This window comes from Blennius ocellaris (assembly GCF_963422515.1).
Source record: "Blennius ocellaris genome assembly, chromosome: 14".
Classification (NCBI taxonomy): domain Eukaryota; kingdom Metazoa; phylum Chordata; class Actinopteri; order Blenniiformes; family Blenniidae; genus Blennius; species Blennius ocellaris.
Window position 1 is genome coordinate 19,712,528 of NC_137663.1, and position 20,569 is coordinate 19,733,096.

Genomic DNA, 20,569 nt, shown 5'->3' on the forward strand with positions numbered 1-20,569 from the left:
AGAGAGAGAGAGAGAGAGAGAGTGAGAGAGAGAGAGAGAGAGAGAGAGAGAGAGAGAGAGAGTCAGCTGGATCACATTTTCTGCTGCTGTCTTCAGCAGAGGACTGAATTCACCCCATCTGGAGCCTCTGAAACAACGCTGATTACACAATAGCCAATTTCCCTCCCCCTATCTGTCCATCTTAAATGAAGGATTTGTTCGTAAAAATCAGCCTGTCTTCAGTCAGCTCTCTCTATTCCATTGTGTGAACCCTCTTTACCATTTGTGTCACCCTTTTTCTAACTTTCTGCTCCTCTCTGTCTCTCGCTCCTCTCAGTCTCTAAGCAGAGTGGCAGACGGAGTAAAATATTAATTACTTAATTCTGAATCACTGTGCTCCCTCAGCTTTTATTCATGCTGACTTGACTTGATAGGAAGAAATGGAGCCAATGTGCATCACGCTCACGCACACGCACACGCACACACACACACACACACACACACACACACACACACACACACACACACACACACACACACACACACACACACACACACACACACACACACACACACACGCAGCTAAACATGCAGAAATACATGTTATTTTTGTTATGTAACTTTCCCCAGTTAGTGCCTAAAAGGTTCTCAATATTTTTAAAGATACCTGTCATTCGTCCTCAGCTGAACTCACACATATATGCTAAGGAATAGAGAACATGCATGTATATATTCATTCTCAAGGGAAGATGTGAAATAGCACAAACTGAGGCAGTGTGGGCAACTACAGTAATAAATAGACAAAACAACAGATTAATTATATGCTGGTAACCAATTTTAACACTCATAAAATCTTGATTGAGATCCAGATCAACTTTTCTGTCTTATGTGACATTGATATATAAATGTCAAATATTTACATTCAAGTATACAACATATGAAAACCGTATTGGCTCATAATGGAGGAATACACTCATAGGTGCCAGGAGCAACTTCAAGCATTATTCTAAAGAGTGTAAATGATTCTGAAGAGTCCTTTCAGAGGAAAAGAAGATCTTTGAAAGAAGCCGCATTGCCTTGAGGAAAGAGACATTGTAGGATCTTCCATGTTTGGTCAGTCTCAATGAGATGCATTCATGGAAAAAAACTGTGTGAAATTGGTCATGATTCCCAGATGGAGGCAGGGTCCGCAGGGAAACTATTTTAATCTACTGCTGGATCGAGTAAGAATTTCTCATTTTGAGAGATACAAATCTAAATGGAAGCCAAACTTTTGAAGTCTGTTATGTATTATTCCTAAAATGGAACAATGTCACAGTATAGTTAAATAAATTACAATACAACAAACACTTTTAGTGTTTGCTAACATTTGTTTTTACTCAAATTAAAAAAAAAAGAAAAACATTATTCGATACCTTGATCTTAACAAGGACTAACACACATAAACACACTCGCCTATAAAAGGATTCAATAACATTAAATTACATAAGATGTCTTTATTTGCCATATAGATACTATAGATACCACGAGCAAAGCATATCAGTCAATACTTCTTTATATAAAAAAAAAAAAAATGCAGTACACAGATTAATGTCCCCAGCCAACCTCTCTGGTGTAAAAATAGTTTGCTTTCACTTAAGTTTTTTAATCCAACAAAATGCCAGCAGCCTCACCGTCACACCGAACCTGCTACAATGACCGAGTCCAACGAGGACGAAAGAAACTGAAAATAATGAAAGTATTAAAGTGTGAGGGAGAAAAGTGGAGGAAAAAAAGGACAAAAAAAGTCTATAAATAGGATATATACAGTAATCCATGTGGGTCCGTCTGTGTGTGTGTGTGTGTGTGTGTGTGTGTGCGCCATGTGAGCGAGTTAGCAGCAGCCTCATTTTCTCACATGCAAATGAAGGCGTCGGCGCAAAGATAACGAGGCCCATATTTCCACCTCCTCAGTGGGGCCATTATTTATTGATGTTCTGCATCTTTCCCCCCCTCCCTCCCACTTGCATGCTTTCTTCCTCCTCTCCCTGTTGCTAGGGTCTTCTCACTGCCATCCTGTTACGATTTCTGTGCACTTCCAGAAATTATTAAAGCACGTTGTGTTTACAGTCATCAAGGAGGACACTGCGAAATCTGCAGTGTTGTGTGGCTGCAGAAACTGTTGTGGCAAAGTGGCTGCACAAACATATTTGTAGGAAGTTGCTAAATATAGCTTTCCAGACTGTTGTATCCAATCACAAATAATTTTCTCATAACTTACAACATAACAGACTTCCTGTTATTTATTTATTTTTATTTTTTTGAATTTAAAATTTACACATTTCGCAGACATTTAAAATGCATTTTCTAGTTAAAAAATAATGATAAATCAAGGAATATGACATAAAGTGTAGGTTGGGCCTTGTCCGGTTACACTTTAATGAGCAAGAAACTAAGATGGGCTGGTTACTTTCAACTTTAGGTCATGAAAATGAATGTGACCAATCTTCAGCGTTAACAAGAAAAGATATTGTAAACAACTGTGATTATGACAGGGATGCCTCTGACAATACTTTTTGCCACTTATGGATTTCAACTGCTTTTAAGAACAAATTATTTTCAATATCAATACAGTTATGAAGGCGTGAGATCAAAATTGTTGATAGTGTGATTTTCACTTCCGAGCTGTCGCGTCAGTTTTACATGGATTTTTGATTACAATTATTTGATGTGTTTGTATGTAGATGTAATTTCTGTAAAGAGGAGCTTTCACTTTATTATATTTTAAAAATGTGCCCGAAGGAGGTATGTGCTGACTCATTGGATGATTGGGAAATCTCCAACATCCCAGCTTCCCTACCAGTTGTTAGGACACATTTCCACACCAGCTATTTATTCATTAATTTATTTGATAATGATTATCCCATAACAGAAACCTGCGAAGCTTGAACAAGCAGAACATGCAGCACTGACAGCTCTGAGTAAAAACACAGAGGTTCCTTTGGGACTTCCTCGTATGGACCCATATCTAATCAGTTTGGAAAGGGCTAATGAGCTATCGAACTCAAACCCCTGTTTTCCTTCTGGCAGATCACCACCATCTGATCCCTGGAGTCTTCATCTTACTCAACGCTGCTCATGGTCAAAGGCAGAGGTTCCGAGCCTTCAAGGGCTTTTCCCACTTAAATGAAGGTTTGTTCTCATCGCAATGATGAAAGTGTAGCAGAGAGAGAAAATGTGCCGAAGCGACAGAGGGTCAGAAGGTTTTACTCCTCCACAAACTAAACAAACAGTAGAAACTGCTGGAGAGGTGCCAACAGCGCAACTTGTTCATTCATTAAGGCAATGCGATGTGAAGGGATATTGAGTGCATTTAATGCTTCAAAAGTATATTTCAAACTGAAAAAAGACCCGGGGCTTTAACAATGTCTTGATTAAAACACCATGTAATACAGACCGTACGTTTGTCTCTGTTACCAGTTATGTGTTAACTGTTACCTGTGAGGGATTGGAGGGATCCACTCCAGTTGCGGGACAATAAGATCCACAAAAAAACTTGTAGGAAACAAGATAAACTTGTACATGTAAAATAAAGGCATGTGAAGAATGCAGGATCGATGTTATCTGATGGATACTCATTTTGTTTTGACTGCTTCGGCATTGTGCTCAGGCCCTTCTCCATATTCTTCCAAAACACTCACAGATATGACCACACACACGGCAAATGAACGTCAAAACGTCATTCTAAAAGTTATTCTTCATTCCTCTGAACTTATTTTACCTAGCTGCAAAATAAAGACAATATACAGAGTTTGACTCTAAAAACACTTTCTGCATCTGTGCCTTATTCGTCTGCTCAAGTGGCAGAGCGGAATTTGAAACAAGGTGAGAAGACAGAGGGGAGGAGGAGTGGATCAAAGACTTGTGACTGTCACAGAAAGAAGACGAAAGGGGGGGAGAAAAAAAAAACGTGGCGTATTCTGGATATATTCTCTGCAGTGCAGGAATGTGCCTCACAAACGCACACACACACACAGAAGCACCTACTAAGCTTAGAATAGGACAACAAATACTCCCCTCCTGGCACAAATAGATACAGAAATAAGTAGAGTATGCGTTAAAATTAGTAGCATGGAGTCAGCGAGTGGCAGTGGTCCAGTCTTGCAGTAGTGGGACGTGTTGAAGCAGGAGATGGGCAAAAATGACATTGATAATGATGACAAGGAAGGAATGAGAAGAAAGAAAAAAAAAAAAGACTGTAAGAACGATGGAAGGTAAACTGAGGAGATAACAGTCCATGTCTGTTCTCCACTCCTTTCAAACCTTTATGCAAAGGAGGCGTGTTACATCTGTATTCAAAGCGAGAGCCCACTCCACCCTCCTGTTTGCTCTCTCTCTCTCTCTCTCTCTCTCTCTCTCTCTCTGTCTCTCTATCTCTCTCTCTCTCTCTCTCTCTCTCTCTCTCTCTCTCTCTCTCTCTCTCTCTCTCTCTCTCTCTCGCCACTATGTACATTAAAAGCCCAAGCAGAAGCAGGTGTCAGCCAATTAAATATATACACTTTCCTGGCTTTTCTTCTGCTGCACACTTACTTAACATCTATGAATGGCATCCTCTTAACTCCTTTCAATTCACATTCAAAGCAGGTTTTATTGGCACAACCGATGTGTAACAACCAATTGTGCAACGGGAGCCCACCCCTCTGCATCTCCTACATAAAAGAGACTTTGTTAACGGGACCAAAGTGTTGAGACGGAGCATGAGTCAATCTGCCAGTTAAGACTAATACCGCATGAGCAATATCCGAATCTCGGCTTTCAATTCTCTCTCTTTTCCGCTCAATCCTTTGTCACTTGTTCATTTTCTGGAAGGGGGTCGAGTTGCAGGACGCTGAAGAAGCTGCAGCTCTGTCATGTTTTCATTAAAAAGCCACGCTTCACTGTCTAATCCTAACTGCTGTCCTCTTTCCTAACCAATTCTGACTGCTTACCTCATCTTTCAATCATGTTCTCTCCTGGCCTGCCCCTCGTCACTGTATCATGTTGTCGCCCGACTCAGGGCGAGCAAAGGGCATGGAGGAAAGTTGAGGGCACAGAAGTGATGAGGGTCTGTGGAGAACCGGGGGAAGAGGAATAAGGACGGAGAGCAGAGTCCAGTTTCCACTGTGACGGGACCACGTCTCTTCTGCTCCACTGGCTGCTCTGTCCCAATTTGCCCTGTGTGACTTTAAACAGTAAACACTGGGGGAGGGGACGATGCGGAGGGGTAGGGGGGGGGGCGGCTCTATCGAGAGGCTGAATGGACCGCCGGGAACAGACATAAAACCGATCATATGCAAAAGACGTCGTTTGTATAGATATAACTCAACGCAACGCTGCGGAGGCGCCATGTTCCCCCCCATAAAGCCATCCTAACCAGACAGGCCGACGATGCTGCATAAAGCTAAATGGACCATCTCAGATGGAGGCAGCGCTGAGGAGATTAAGCATCAGTGGAAGAATCAGAGGAAACGAAGGATGGAGGGGAAAGAGGGTGGGCGGATGGGAGAGAAATGGGGAGAGATGTAGAAATAGGACTCCATTATTCATGACGTGTGTTTCATGTGCTTGGTGACATCTGGGACAGCAGTGATAATGAGAGTCCCGGGAGAGAGAAACCACATGCACACACATCCCAATACCATACCGAGACGTGCCACCATGGTCCAAACAACTGCCCTTAACTGGATGTCCCATTACCTGTTATTGAACTGTTAATAGTCCGTGCACTAAAGCCTAAACAGTAAAGCAACTCAGTCCTCTATAAAGAAAAAAAAAAACTAAGCAAAAAATGTCTCACAGTGTGAGTAAAGTGCTGCCAGGAAAATGCCTCCACCTTGTTTTGATTTAGCCGGGGATAAGAGGCTGAGTTGGATATAAGGTGTGTGTCTCCCATCATATGCATGTGTGTGTGCATGTATACGTGATGCAGTGTACTCCAGTTTAGTCCATGGCCTAGGGCAGTGAGCTGCATTAGCAGCACTGACTGAGCTGCCTGGTCCCTCCCCATTAGAGTGCTGGTGGCAGAGGAGTGTCACTGCCCAGCATGGGGACAGAGAGAGAGAGAGAGAGAGAGAGAGAAACAGAGAGACGGAGAGGGAGAGAGATGGAGAGACTCATTTATCACATTAATCACAAAAGACAAATCAAAACCCATATCAGCATGTCAAACCGAATTAAATACACTCTGAAACCTGAAGGAGGGACAAACCACTGATCAAAAGTGTCATAAATGTCCTGCTTTTGCACAATCTTCATTTTGTGACAATCACTGCTTGAAAAGAGGTATTCTTACTATTGGAAGTGCTGTATTTCTATAATGCGACGTTAGACCGAGTAAAAATAGTAATAATATCTAATTATGTTCCCTTTTCACTGGAGTTGTCAGAGTAAGTTGTTGCAACATCGCTTGATTTTACATTGTGAGAACTGCGATTCAAACCCAGTTCCATTGACACACAACACTTGAATAAATCTTAAATTTAAAAAAAAGTATCCTGAAATGAGAAAAACCCCACAATACCATATAATGTGAAAGCAAAAATGTAACGTTGTACGTTGGTCAGCGAGAGTTTATTTATTGTATTTCAGCAATAATAGATGTGACTAACACGTTGAAAAGTAGAAAAAAAAATAATCTGGTGAAACCAAAATGTGAAATTTATCATATGTACTTTAATATAATGGAAACACAAACTTAAAGTTAAATGTGACATTTTCAATGGGTCAGTTCTGTTCTTGGAGCAGAAAACCTGAAAGATTTCTCTCAAACGAGACTTCAGCTAATGTATTTGTTGCTTTATTTAACAATAGACTTATAAGACCTGTGCGCTGCTGTCTTATCTTTTATAGTTTATCTCAGCCATTTTGTTGCTGCTTCTGCTCAATGTCATTCGCTCATTTCAGGAGTTTTGTATGACTGCTCAAAAGTGCTGTACTGAAGCATGAGCACATAATAACTGACTTTAATGAAGACGGATGAAGACAAAAATACCAAAATAATGTGTGCATGTCAATATTTGACTCCCAGTTATTTGATTTTAATAACAATTAGTAATGTACGTGACATTTGAAAACGTGATAAGTAACTCAATTTATTTTTGAATAATTAACTCTGCAGATGCATTCAAATTCAAACTTTTAGTGATGACATGATAAACACAGCTAAGCAATGATTAGGACATAAACTTGGTGTTATTGTGACCTATGAACAAAAAAGTATTTCATTACATGATCCATATATGTTATCTTGGAGTGAAACTGTCTCAACTCTGACAGATCCAACACAAATATTGACGGCCACAGTTTTTTTTTTCCCCCCCTTCAAGTAAAAATTGCTAAAGTCTTTGAAGGGTTTAACTGTGAATGGAAACAGAGAGACCAAACATCTCATGCTGTTAAAACATTGACTTATCGACATGCTTACAGGCAATATGTTCCGATGCACACACTAAACCACAAACAACCGCGGAGGGACGTCACGCCGCTCGTCCTCAGCCTTTTCTATCACATTAACCCCGCAGCCGCTCACTCCTCCGTTCAACCTTCCAACCCACTCCAGTCAATAGTGACCTGCAATGTTGTTCTGGCCTTTATGTAGGTTTGGACAGCTAATAGTGCGGCGGATCAATAGGTCTGATTGAGAGGTCATGTTGGAACATGGCATTTGGATAGCCACCAGGGATTCCATTTGATCCTCCATCATGTCTCCTCATAGTCTCTGAATGAGCAGCTGCATTCACCGTCACTTCATAAAAAAAGAAATCTCTCCATCACGGTTACTAAAGTGTGACCTTTATCGCTCTGTATCAGATTAAATCACAAAAGACCTGTCTATTTCAGACTTAATCAACAATATCGGATGTTTGTAGCTGTGTCCAGCGTGGAGTGCGGCTTTTGTTATGTAAAGCTCAAATCAGTATCACACACTTTGTGAGAATCCGGTTAAACAATGACAGATACTTCAGGAACTATATGGTGGACAAATGCTTTAAACCAACAAGTTAAGGAATTTTAAAAGGAGATATAAGAGCGCCTATATCTCTTGAAGATAGAGAAGGAATATCAAAAAACAACATTTGTGACTACGACAAGCGATTGACTAAGCAAGCATTTCCTTAAGTACAATTTCTTAGTAGAGCCTGCTGTAATCTCCTTGCACTAATCCCTCTTTCGCTAGCCTAAACAAAAGAGTTGAAGAAAGCAGAAAAGGGGTAAAACCTCTTTACTTAAATCCTATTTCTTAACCCAACCCAGGCCACATAAACCCTCCAACTCTTTTACTCTAAGCCGTGACACAAGCCTTCCTGCTTTCACTTTCCTTTAATGACCCTGGATGTGGTTCGAAATGCAGATTAACAGCTATCATTTGCAGAGTCAGTGACGAAATGTAAATGCGTACACGCATTTCATGTAGCAAGCAGGCGTCCACCAGTAGACGAGCTGAATATTGTATAACTTTTAGTCTCTCAGACATCAAAAACACTCACTTTACAAGTGGATCTAAAAAGAAAGGTGTGCTGCAATTTTTAAAATGTTTACTTTTGTCTGACCAGAGAAGTTAATTGGTATGTCAACACTTAACCGGGAACAAGTAGCGCTGTTGTTCAAGTAAACGTTCACGATTTTGTGCTCTTCGATTAGAGAGTAGAAAACGGACTCCTTCGCTCTCTTGTCGCTGCGCTCTCACGCAGCCTGGCTCGAAGGGTGAGATAGTGGCCATATTTCTGTCAGAGTGATGTGCTCGCAGGGGCTTTTCCCATCCTTCCCTGTTACACTGAGTGACACTGATACACTGATACACTGTAAACATGCCCGTACTGCACATATGTGTGTGAGCCTGTGTGTGTTTGACAAAGAGGGAAAGGAGGGGAAGAAAAAAAAAAAAAAAAAGCAGCGGGGAGAAACATCGGCGGCGATAAGAGTGTGTGTTTCTGTGTTAAGTGCACGTGAGCAGGCGTGCGTAGTAGTGTGTAAATAGTCAATAATAGCCGACACTTGTCAGCCCTCTGCTCTGGACACACAAAGCCTGTGGTTGGGCTATTGTTGAACTCCGCCTCTCCATGCCACCCCCACCCTTACACACACTGCCCCCCACCACTGGGCCTCTCAAGCAGAGATAATTATCTATTGTGCCCCTTGCACGTGCACGTGCACGTGCACAAACACACATGCACGCACGCACGCGCGAGCGCACACACACACACACACACACACACACTTGTTTGTGCTAATTAACACACCCACCCACGTGCCTACTCAACCTAACTGAGTAAAAGATGGCTGCCAGCACCCCATCTGTTCCTGCCCCGCTCCCAGTCGCCCTCAGCACACCGGGGTAAATATGAAAAGGGGCAAAATTATCCAGGGAAAGTGAAAGAAGGAAAGAGGTGAATAACCTCCAAAGCAAGTCATGCTGACCGGGTGGATTTATAAAAACATGTCGACCTTTCCATGCTTTGGAGGTTTCTTCGGAAGAGCATTTTACAAGAAGTTGCTCATTATGTGTTTCCTGTGTCTTCTTGTGTATCTACATAATAGGAGCAACTTCATCTGCATGATTTAGTGCCCCCCCTGTTCAACCCCCCCCCCCCCCCCCCCCCCCACCCAATGTCCTGCTGCGTGCCACATGGGACAGAGGCAGACGAGGGAGAGGTGAGAGCGAGATGATGTGAGACCCATGGGTGGAGAGGGAGGGGGTGTTGGGAGGGGGGGGGGGGGTGCCAGTCGATGGGGTTGTGTTTAAAGAGCCCTGGGGATGCCACGTGCTCCCCTCCCCGTCCTTCTCTGTCACACGACGTCCTGATGCGCCCAGGCTGCCTGAGCACAACAACAGACCAGCCGTGCCACACAGCGCAGCCGACCACCGCTTTAATGTATCCCGAGTTAATGTTTAATGAGCACTCCATATTCAGGCTGGTTCAGGCAAAATCTGAAAATGGCTTTATTGTGTTCGTCTTGCAGGGGGTGCGCATACGTGTTGGAGGATTTGCACAGTTGTACTTACTAGAAGCAAGTGTGCATGTCAGACCTGGTGTTTACAAGAGTGTACAGCGGCCCAGACAAGTGTATCTATTAATGTATTCCTGCTCTGAGTGCACAAGCACAGATTTACAAACAGACATTGTGTCCTAACACACTGCTGCTCTCCATGCGGTCCCGCTGCCTTTGTCACCTTTTGCCTGCACCTGTGTGGAGCCTCATGACACTAACTTTTTAATTACACAGTGGAAAAGCTGGTGTGTGTACACATGGGAATAGAAGGCCACTACAAATACAATTGGATGTGCACCATCGATTGTGAATAGTTCTGTTACAAACAAAACTACAGGAAAGTGACTCTCACAAATATCCACTTCAGCAGAAACGTAGAACAAGCATGAGGTTTGTAATTTATATACATTTATAGTAAGTAATTATAATAATTATTGATAAAGGAAAAACTGCCAATCTATTCTCCATTAAACTAAAAAGTATTGCTTTTGTGTTGCTGCGCCGACTGAACCTCCTGACATCCTGCCGGGGCCCGAGGGAGCGTCGGATTGATCGGTAATGTAGCCTGTAACTGACCTCACCACCTGGTGACTCCCATTAGGATCCAGGTCTGCATTAACGTCTGATAACTCAGCATTTATGCTCTAATAGAGTCAAGTGTGAGCTAAAATACGCCCATCTTCTTCTGGAAAGATTGATTGATGTATTTTCTTACTGTTTTCTGGAAAACAACAGAAATGTGGAGATTTGCCATTTATGCTACAGCATGAAGTTTAACTGAAGAAGTGGAAAATAAAAAAAAGGGGGGGGTTAACGCCACGTGTATGAAACTACTGTGCAAATACATAAACAAGACCAAACTGTGTGGCAGGTGAAATAGATGGAGCATGGTTGGGCATCTTCTGCAGACCACCATGTGGCTGCAGCCATCTGCTGGTCCAGTCTCTATTCACCGGAGCCACTCATTAGCTTTCTGCTGGTTAGACTGACGGCCTCGATCTGCAAGCTAAACCCTCTCTGCTTCCCCACTGTTGTTTTTATTCCTGTCCACAAACCCTCCATCTCTCTGTCTCTGCTCCAGCTTTGCTTCTTCAGATCACTGCTCAGACTGGTGAGCCTCCATTGTCTCACGAGGGTCTCGTGCTCTCTCTCTCTCTCTCTCTCTCACACACACACACACACACACACACACACACACACACACACACACACACACACACACACACACACACACACACACACACACACACACACACACACACAGAAGGTGTGCCCACAAATACACAAAGCTTAACTAGAGAGACGGTCCGGGACAGGGAAGACAGGGGGAAATAGGTCAGTCTGCCTGCACCCCTCCCCTCCTAAACCCCCACACTGTCCTGGCTGGACGGGAAAGTGGGACAGGCAAGGGGGCACACACGCGGGCACAATCATACACCCACACACAAATACACACACACACTCACACACAATACTCCAGATGGGGAACATGTGTGTTTGACAAAATGGAACCTGTTGGGGTTCAAAGGGCAAAGCTGTGTTGTGTTATGTCATCAACTCAACCTTCAGGCCAGTATGTGACCACGCTACTGATGAGCCTCTGCACATAATCAACCGTCCGTGCACGGGTACAAAAAGAAAGAAATGCTGATTCAGATTTTCATAATCAAAAATGTTTTTGTATTCAATTGAAGGGAAATCAGAGAAAAAAACATGAAGGAAATATTAAGATTTAATCACTGGTCACCAGCGGAACCAAAGGAAAAGTCAATTGAACTATTAAAAAATTAAAATCAAGGTATACATGAAATCACTGTCATAGGTATTGAAACTAAAGGACAGTTGAGGTCAACTTTGGACAAAGACACGTCCATTGCATTGCTGGAAAACAGCTTCTCTATTTCTCCCCTTTTGAGCTGCAGCCAAGTGACGAGTCAAAGCCAACAGTTTAACAAAAGAAGGTTTGAAAGATTAAATTCAAAGACTTCAACGATGGTCAAATGCTTGGACTTGCTTTTTTGCAGTGTATTTCAGCAGACAATGCCCCTCTTCATCAATACAACTCTAACAGGAAACCTTCTGGGCACAGTGTGTGTGCATACGTCTGTGGCATTACATATTTCTATCCTGTGATATTTTCAAAGAAAAAGATCCACAAACTGTTCAAATGAAATGATTTACAGTATAACCTGGCAGCTGCAGCTCTTGAGTTGGAATTCTTCAAACTTAGAATTAACAAGTAGAAATAACAGAGTTAAATGTGACGATATTCTACTTTGACAAACTGTACACTTTCAAGACAAATCAACTATTTCCACCACTGAGAGGGGGGTTAAATGTATCTCCCCTATACGATGAATGAAGCCACTTCATCATCAGACTGGACAAAATATTTTAATGAATATGTTAAAGAAAAATGAGGCAGAAATGTCACCTCTCCGACATCAAGAGAAACACTCAATGAAAATAACTCTCAAGTCACATTCACACCACAAACTGTTTGTCCCATGCAAATTTCACCCACAATCTATCCGTTTTAACTTGTTTCATTTCTATCAACATGAAATAAAAATTTGTTAAATTAAACATGCTGTTGGGTGAATTTTTCTTTGATTAAAAAACCTTTGAAAGTTGCTTTTTCACTTAGTTGAGTTCAACCCTAACAACATTTTTTCCAGTACATCAATTTCGAGTCAAGTCAGCTAAAATCTTTCTTTAATTTTTTTTTATTTCCATACGATTAATCATTCAATAATGACTGTAATTATTGTGACGTAGAGGTAGGCGCCACATTTCTCAAAGCCTTACATCTTTGGAACGGATAATTTATATGATGGATAATTTATCATATTGGCAACAAAGAAAAAGAGAGAAATGTGATATGTATTTATGGTTAATTGGTTTTCAACTGATACATTAAAATTTTGATAAAGTGATACATAGTCCAACTAAACCTCTGAATGTGACTGTTTATCACAGTTTAACCAACAGGCAAAAGATAATTCTCGGTTTAATTCTTCTTCAATATTTTGCACAGAAAAATGAAGAAAAGTAGGGTGGTGACTGTGTTCATCTCAAAAGCATGGGGGGAAAAAACATTGTGCACTTTTACACGGTGGATTTACTCGCTCTAAATCAAGTCTCCTCAGCCGAGCTCGAGGGGTTGTGATGAGAAAGACAGGCAATCACGCAGTCACCTGCATGCAGAGAGCTTTCAGTCACAAAATCAATTTTAATTTTCACATCTTCATCAGATCTATCCAGATCTGATAGGCCAAGTCGAACAGGAGTTTAAGCAGGTTTACTGGAGTGTTTGAACTGTTTATGAAGCCACATGTAAAAATGGATGAATTGATCTTTACTCTGTGTTTGAAAAATATTTTTGCGTCCATGTGAGAGCGAATTCACAACATTCAGATCATGATCTTCTTCTCCAGACTGTCCTGATTGGCTGTAGCCATGATGAGGTCACAGTTTCTATTAGCAGGTCAAGGTTGAACACAACCGTATGTGTGCGCGTGCGCGCGTGTGTGTGTGTGTGTGTGTGTGTGTGTGTGTGTCACAGGGAAACTAATGCTGAGTTCAGTGAGCAGCTCATCATGTTCAGCATCTGATCCTCACACTCACTGCTCATCAGCTGACCTATATACCCCTAATTACACACAGAAGCCTCATCACAGTACACACTGAACTGTCCCATGCATAGAAACTGTAAACAAACACGATTGCACATCCACATCTGATTCTACATTCAGGAATTATGGAAACTTACGCCGTCACTGTGACATAGGGTGACTGAGCCAAACAGAGGAAAGGTCAAATTAGACGATAACAACAAAACAGAGTGAAAAAAAAAAAAAGATCAGTCAAAAACAACAAATAATGAAAGTTTTATATCATTTTTTTTTTTTTTTTTTGCATTTTCATGTGTTGGGCTGTGTAAAAATAGTGTTAGTAGTGAAAGCTGAAACTTAATTTAATGATTAATGATTTATCGTATAAATCAGAATTTTGCAGTTTTCAATTACAAAGGACCTTAATTGAGTAAATTAAGCATGAATAATAGAAAATACAATGAAGCACACTAAAAATGTCTCAAAAATCAGTACGTGTGTGTGACACAGTGTCTGTGTTTTGCATACATATAATATAAAACGCCATCTGCCAGGACCTGAGGCCATTCTTGCCCTACTACCCTCCTTGCTTCTCATCCTTTGGTTTGTTGTTCTTTTCTATCTCGTACCCCTCCCACCAGGTTGTTATTGTGAGGGTTTTAATTGGAGAAAATAATTGCACAAATCTTAAATCAAATATCGACATATATTCAAGTGCATTACGAAGAGGCATGAGAATGAGACACAAAGAAGACTAAACTCTTCATTTCTCTCTCTCTCTCTCTCTCTCTCTCTCTCTGTCTCCTGCACACACACTCTCTCACACAAATGAGGTTAATGAAGATGTATGTGGGGGCACAGTCCGATTGACATCCTGTGTCTCTAATTGTGTCCGCGATCTTCAAGGACACGGGAGGAAGACATTTAGGAAAGTGGACAGAAATAGATCTGATCAGTAGAGATTATGGAACGGTGAAAGAACCTGTCTTTCGTTTTCTTTGGTGTTTAGTACAATACAGGGTTGAAATTGATATTAGCGGAGGAGAATTGAGCGTGGCGACAAAAGCAGTGACAGCAGAGAGGTAAACATGTAATCATCGTTAGAAAAGAGCAGTAATAATGAGGAGCCAGAGAGAGGAGATAGTTGGCGATAGGGAAGATGGGAGAGGGAGGAGGAGGAGCAAGAGGAGGAGGAGTGGGACCGGATCAGTGATCCAGAACAGTGAGCAGACAGAAGACACGAGTTAAGAGTTCGGTCAAACATAGAGTGCAGCGGTGCATCGACCGCTATCGCACACAAACAGATTCACACACAGGGGAAGATGGAAACACAGCAAAATCCCCCCCAAAAAAGACCAAATCAATCAAACTGGACATCAGGAGATGTTCCAAATGCATTCATGGGATTTCCTACCTGGGACGATGGAAACGGTGTCTCTCTCCCAGGACACAACACTGACATACTCCTGCACTGCAGTGGGGATGAGGCACTTGAACACAGCTACGTTGCCCCGCATTGATCGCTGGTCCGCCACCCGAACGGTGTAGGGCTCCCTGAAGACTGCACAGACACATAAAACAATGTTTAGTGTTACTTGATAGGCTTTTTAAACAAATCATTATACCTTTTCAATGAATCTTACAACCCAACATTGGGCCAAGGAGTGAAATATTAATAGAAAACCATCTGCAATGATTTCTAATGTTCATACATACAAACATCAGACATCAGAGGAGTTCATGCGGTGAACGTGTCAGCCTGCAACCTAGACATTTATTTAAACTTTATTTATATAGCAACAATTACACTTCAGTCATTTTTAGGTGCTTTTAATAGAGAAACCCAACAATCAAATTCACACGAGCAAGCAGAGCGACTGCAGATTTGATTGTTGGGAAGAAACCTTTGCAGAAACCAGACTCTTGCCTTGTACGAGGACCAAAGTGTCCCTGGGCTCTGAAGTTGTACCCAGTGGTGGGGGAACATCTTGTATGGCAGCTTTGGTGTAGGAATATGATTGTTTCTGAGTGTCTGCGGGACGTCATCAAATAACCTAATTTTTCTATCGAATGCTGAAAATAGAATTTCAATATCTGATATGTTGTCTGTGTTATTGTCTAATGAAACATTTTATGGAATGTGACATTCATTGCATCCTGTATTTATATACACATTTACATATCTTACTAATATTTTTAGGTAGTCAGGTTATATATATATATTTATAAAAGTGATGAATTAAAAGATATTGATGACAATATCCCAAAAATGTTTGCTCCTACAGTTATGTTGACAGAGTATTAACATTATCGTCACATCAGTGTGGCCGTACCGGTCCTCTTCACAGATAAAAACAATAATCCACCTGCATTTACATCATCAAAAACAACACATTAACACTCCAGAGCAAAACAGCCTTTCATCAATTACCGCAGCACTCCACACGTATTCATTGGAAATTACTGGACTACTCTTGTGCATTGTTTGAACTCTTCTAATCCTGCCTCTGCTTTCACCACAAATGGCACAAGCCGCCATTAAGCAGGATAATCAGGAAAATAATTTTCCAGCTTTGAGATAGCATCACCATAAAGCATTGATGCGCCATTTCTGCACACAACTTCATACGGATGCAACAGAATGAGCTGCGCAACCGAAGGGTTATTGGTGCTTTGGTTTATGCAGGTTCATGCAATATTTTACACTCTGTTGAATGAGCAGGGGCTCATTAGCAAAATCACATGAAAGCTAGGAGGTATCTGAAGGTTGCTAAGAAACTGGTTTGGAATCCCTTCCCTGGTAACAGACACGACGACAGCACGCACACTTTCCTGCTGCAGGAGGGAAATGCACGCAAGTGTACGGAAATTTACATCTTGTTTAAATAGATGAATAGAATAAATCTGATCCGATGTGACAGTGTTGTTGTTGTTGTTGCCGTGAAGAAGTAATCTCGATTCATTTGTGGCCCCCGGTACTTATCATGCAGGCCAGGCACAGACACAAAACTGTGGCCGCGCAACCTGAAACAAAACAACCACGTCCGGTCTGACGGTAACCTGTGCGCCAAAGTGACCGGCTTCTGACGGAGGCCGCTGGCTGGAGGATGTTTGGTTCATGCTAATCCCTCGGCTCCTGAGGCCGGGCTTTTGGGTCATGTGGGAATGAAGGCAGCAACCGGCTGGCATGCAGCTCAGAGTCCTGGCTCAAATCCTCAACTTGGCACTAGTATTAGTATTAGAATGAATATGAGTATTAGTTCAGGTCGGTGTTGGGAGGCAGAATATGAAAACAGATGTTGACAGCAGGAGGGAAGGGGGAGGGACCGACTGGCTTGAATGGATGATGGGAAAAGGGGCAGGGCGGGACAATGGAAGCAGTGTAACTCTAATCCAGCTGTGGTATGAAGAATATGTTCATTGGATGATTTTCACTTTCTTCTTCTCTCATTGCCGAACTGGAAGAGCCCAAAACCCCAGATGTACTATTTTACTGTAGATGAGGTCTCGACTATTAAAGCAGCCTTGCACGGTCTAATCAATGGAAAGCACCAATTAGGTTTGTTAATGAGAGATAATTAAAGAAGGGTGCTGTGGCTATATTTAGTCTGGCACAAGAGGACACTTTGAAGAACGAGGAAGCAGGGAAGAGAAGGAGGACAGGAAAGAGAACGTGATTTCAACGGAGGCCGTTTGTAGTAACAAACTGTCTGCTATCGGCTCACGGGCGATGATTGACTGTTTAGCATGCACATTAGTTCCATGCAGAATCAGAATTGCTGGACACTTGGTGACATTAACAGGCCTGAGATAGTTTTATGAATAGCAGCAGTGTTTCCTTTTAGAATAAAAGCATGTTTATTAATGGTAGCATCTATAAAATTGGTGATAAAATCGTTGATACTTGAGGTCACGTCACCACACTTCCTTGCAGCAAATTGCTTTTCTCACCTTGAAAACCTTGCTTGAGAGAAATTGCTGTCATGATCCTGACGCCCCTTTGTTGTACTGACCTTTATTAAAGTGGAGGACTGTCAGCAAGGTGGAGTTCGTCAGGTGACATAAACTAATTGTCACAACTTTCTTCCTTACCCGATCTGGTGATATCAAACAGCGGAGTTGGAATTCAAACTCTAAGTACTGAAAGGGTTGTGTTTGGATTTCCTTCTTCCAGATGGTGCCGTGCCGGAGATGAAGCCGGCGGGGTTATGTCAGTGTAAAGTGCAGTGGTTCATCACCAGCTCGGGCATTTAGGTGTGAGCAAAGGCTGAGTCCTGATGTAGTATGTGATGCAGATGTTCTCTCTGTAGACTGTGTTCTAGGTCAATCTGTGTTCAGGTTGAGACGGGCTATTTTAGGGCAGGTGATTCTGTGTGTGGGTTGGGCTTTTTGCAGCTGCCAATCATGTCTGCTCTACTTTATGCTTTCGCAACTGTCTCTTTTAGCTCCCTTCCTCATCTGGTTGTGTCTCACTTTGACCTTTTGCACCATAACCCCTGCTTATTTGGTGTTTTCCCATCTTTTCACATGTCTGATTTGATCCACCGACTCACCGGCTTTGATGCGGATGTTGGGGCTGCGGATCTTGCCGGCCTGGTTCTCGGCAGTGCAGAAGTAGTCATTGTCGTGGATGTAGCTGTTATAGGCGGAGGGCGAGAAGGGGTACAGCTGCAAGGTGCCATTGGCGTGCACGTGCCGGATGTGGGGCACGTCGTAGATGTCATCGCCGGTGGCCAGGTACCAGCGTAGAATGGCACTGGGGGTGCCCCCTGCTGGACAGGGCAGGGACACCCCCACCGAGCTGGAGTAGGTTACCCTCTGCAGGGAGGCATTCACAAAGTACAGCCTGGTAGAGCCCACATCCTCACTGTGTACTGCAGGGGGAAACAGACAATACATAGTCACTCAACAAGATGGAGGTGAAAGAGCACCATCGAGCACCTGGCATACAGGATGTAAACATAAAAACCTGAGTGTTAGCAAAGTGGACAATTTAAAGCAGAGAGGCATCTCAGCGATGGGCGAAAGTTGAGTGGGCATGTCCTTCAACTGTGTAGTGAAATAATCATAACAAATGTATGTCAAATGTCCAGCTGCAAACATCAGTCATGTGATGTGGAAAGCCAGGGATTTGGGCTAAAGCCTTCGATGGTTTAGGTGGATCGGATGGGGGGAGGAGCCTGTCACCTCTGTACAGTGTGTGCACACACATACACAAAGATATAAGAGAGAGAGAGAGAGAGAGAGAGAGAGAGAGAGAGAGAGAGAGAGAGAGAGAGAGAGAGAGAGAGAGAGAGGCATGCAGATAGGTTATGTGATTGGAATTTCTATGCCAGACGCAGAGATTTAAGTCTATTTAATCTCCTTACATATTTAACACACACACACACACACACACACACACACACACACACACACACACACACACACACACACACACACACACACACACACACACACACACACACACACACAGGAATGATATTCATTGGCACTCAGATTAAACACACACCTCCAGCAGAGGAAGGAGAGTGATGAAAGGAAAGATGGTGGACTCGAATTTTGGGTCATTATTGGAAAGATTAGAGGAGAAATTAATGGGGGGGGGGGGCTGCTGATGGACAGATGTGGATGTCAATCACTGCTGATTCTCACTTATGTCATCTAACACACACTGTCCACCACATGGTCGCCCACTTAAAGCTGAAACTTTAAACTTTAAAACATCACCAGAGATGCTAAAAGATACCGAAGTTTCAAGAGGTTTGATGCAAATAGGATGAAATTAGCAGTCAGAGTGCTGTTGTTCTGAGAGTCATTTCTCGGTTTTTATTCTTTCCAAAAAGTTTCAAAAGTATTTTTTTTTCCACAACTGGTAAGGACAATGCTTTTTAAAGGGAAGGATCTATAAAGACTAATGTTTAATAGTGGATCTGCAATATTTACTGGTTGAAATGCCTAATTAAATATCATGAGTGACTTTTTACGAATGTTAAATAGCAAAGTAGTTTTCTTTCACATTTTATGATTTACAGACTCAGTAGTTTGCTTTAATTCAAATTATGTATCTTTATCAAATTTCACAAATGTTGTAAATCAGCCTATTTGCAGCTGAGCAGTGTATACACTATTACTAGATAGGTACTGTTTATTGTTTTTAAGCTTATTACAGATAAGAAAGAAAGAAAGAAAGAAAGAAAGAAAGAAAGAAAGAAAGAAAGAAAGAAAGAAAGAAAGAAAGAAAGAAAGAAAGAAAGAAAGAAAGAAAGAAAATAATACAATTTTGATAAATGAAATGAATTATTTGCAATTACATTTTTTTCCACATGGGCCCTTTTTTGCCATCTCTCCCAACATACTGCAAAAGAGAATGAACTTCATTGAACAACAAATCCAGAATGGCAAAAATATTGATGAATTAACTTTTTCCATTAAATAAAGGAACAAAAACAAACAAAAAAAACAGTTTCTTTTAATTCAGCTTATCTGTTGATCTTATCAGTTGCCTGTCAGATTTGTTCAGAAAAAGGCGAGGAAAGAGAGATTATCAGGACTAATTGTTTTAGGGTTCAATGATGTGAGATAAAACTTTCCAAACTCAACTGGTAATACATTGTTGTTTTCGACTGAATACCTTTTCATTGTGACCACTGTGCCAAGCCACATAAATAAAAGCCTTAACATTACATTATATTTGAATAATCCGGTAATCATGCCGTAATACTGAGGAAAAAGGATAATGGAGCAATATCCCCGTTGTTCATATTTAATAACTTCAGAGGAGCTTCACAGCAAAACAACCAAAGTAATATGAAACCATTTGTGTGAACAGTGAGCATGAAGTTTCAGATCCGATGTCACTGGAAACAAAGAGATTATCAAAGAGAGATCCAAACACACAGTAAAAAAAAAAAACCAAAAAACAAACTATTTTTTAATATTTTGCTTCATTATGTGACACAACTTTG

General features: G+C 41.8%; 1 protein-coding gene across 1 annotated transcript in view; it reads right to left on the reverse strand.

Annotated features, from left to right (window-relative positions):
- Positions 1 to 20,569, reverse strand: part of LOC308139876 (cell adhesion molecule DSCAML1-like) — a gene marked incomplete at both ends in the record, with an annotated part of 49,719 nt that overhangs the window by 21,959 nt on the left and 7,191 nt on the right. Inside the window, 2 exon segments of the mRNA XM_080509457.1 lie at positions 15,016 to 15,162; positions 18,155 to 18,475. Of these exon segments, the coding sequence (XP_080365583.1) occupies positions 15,016 to 15,162; positions 18,155 to 18,475 (468 nt within the window).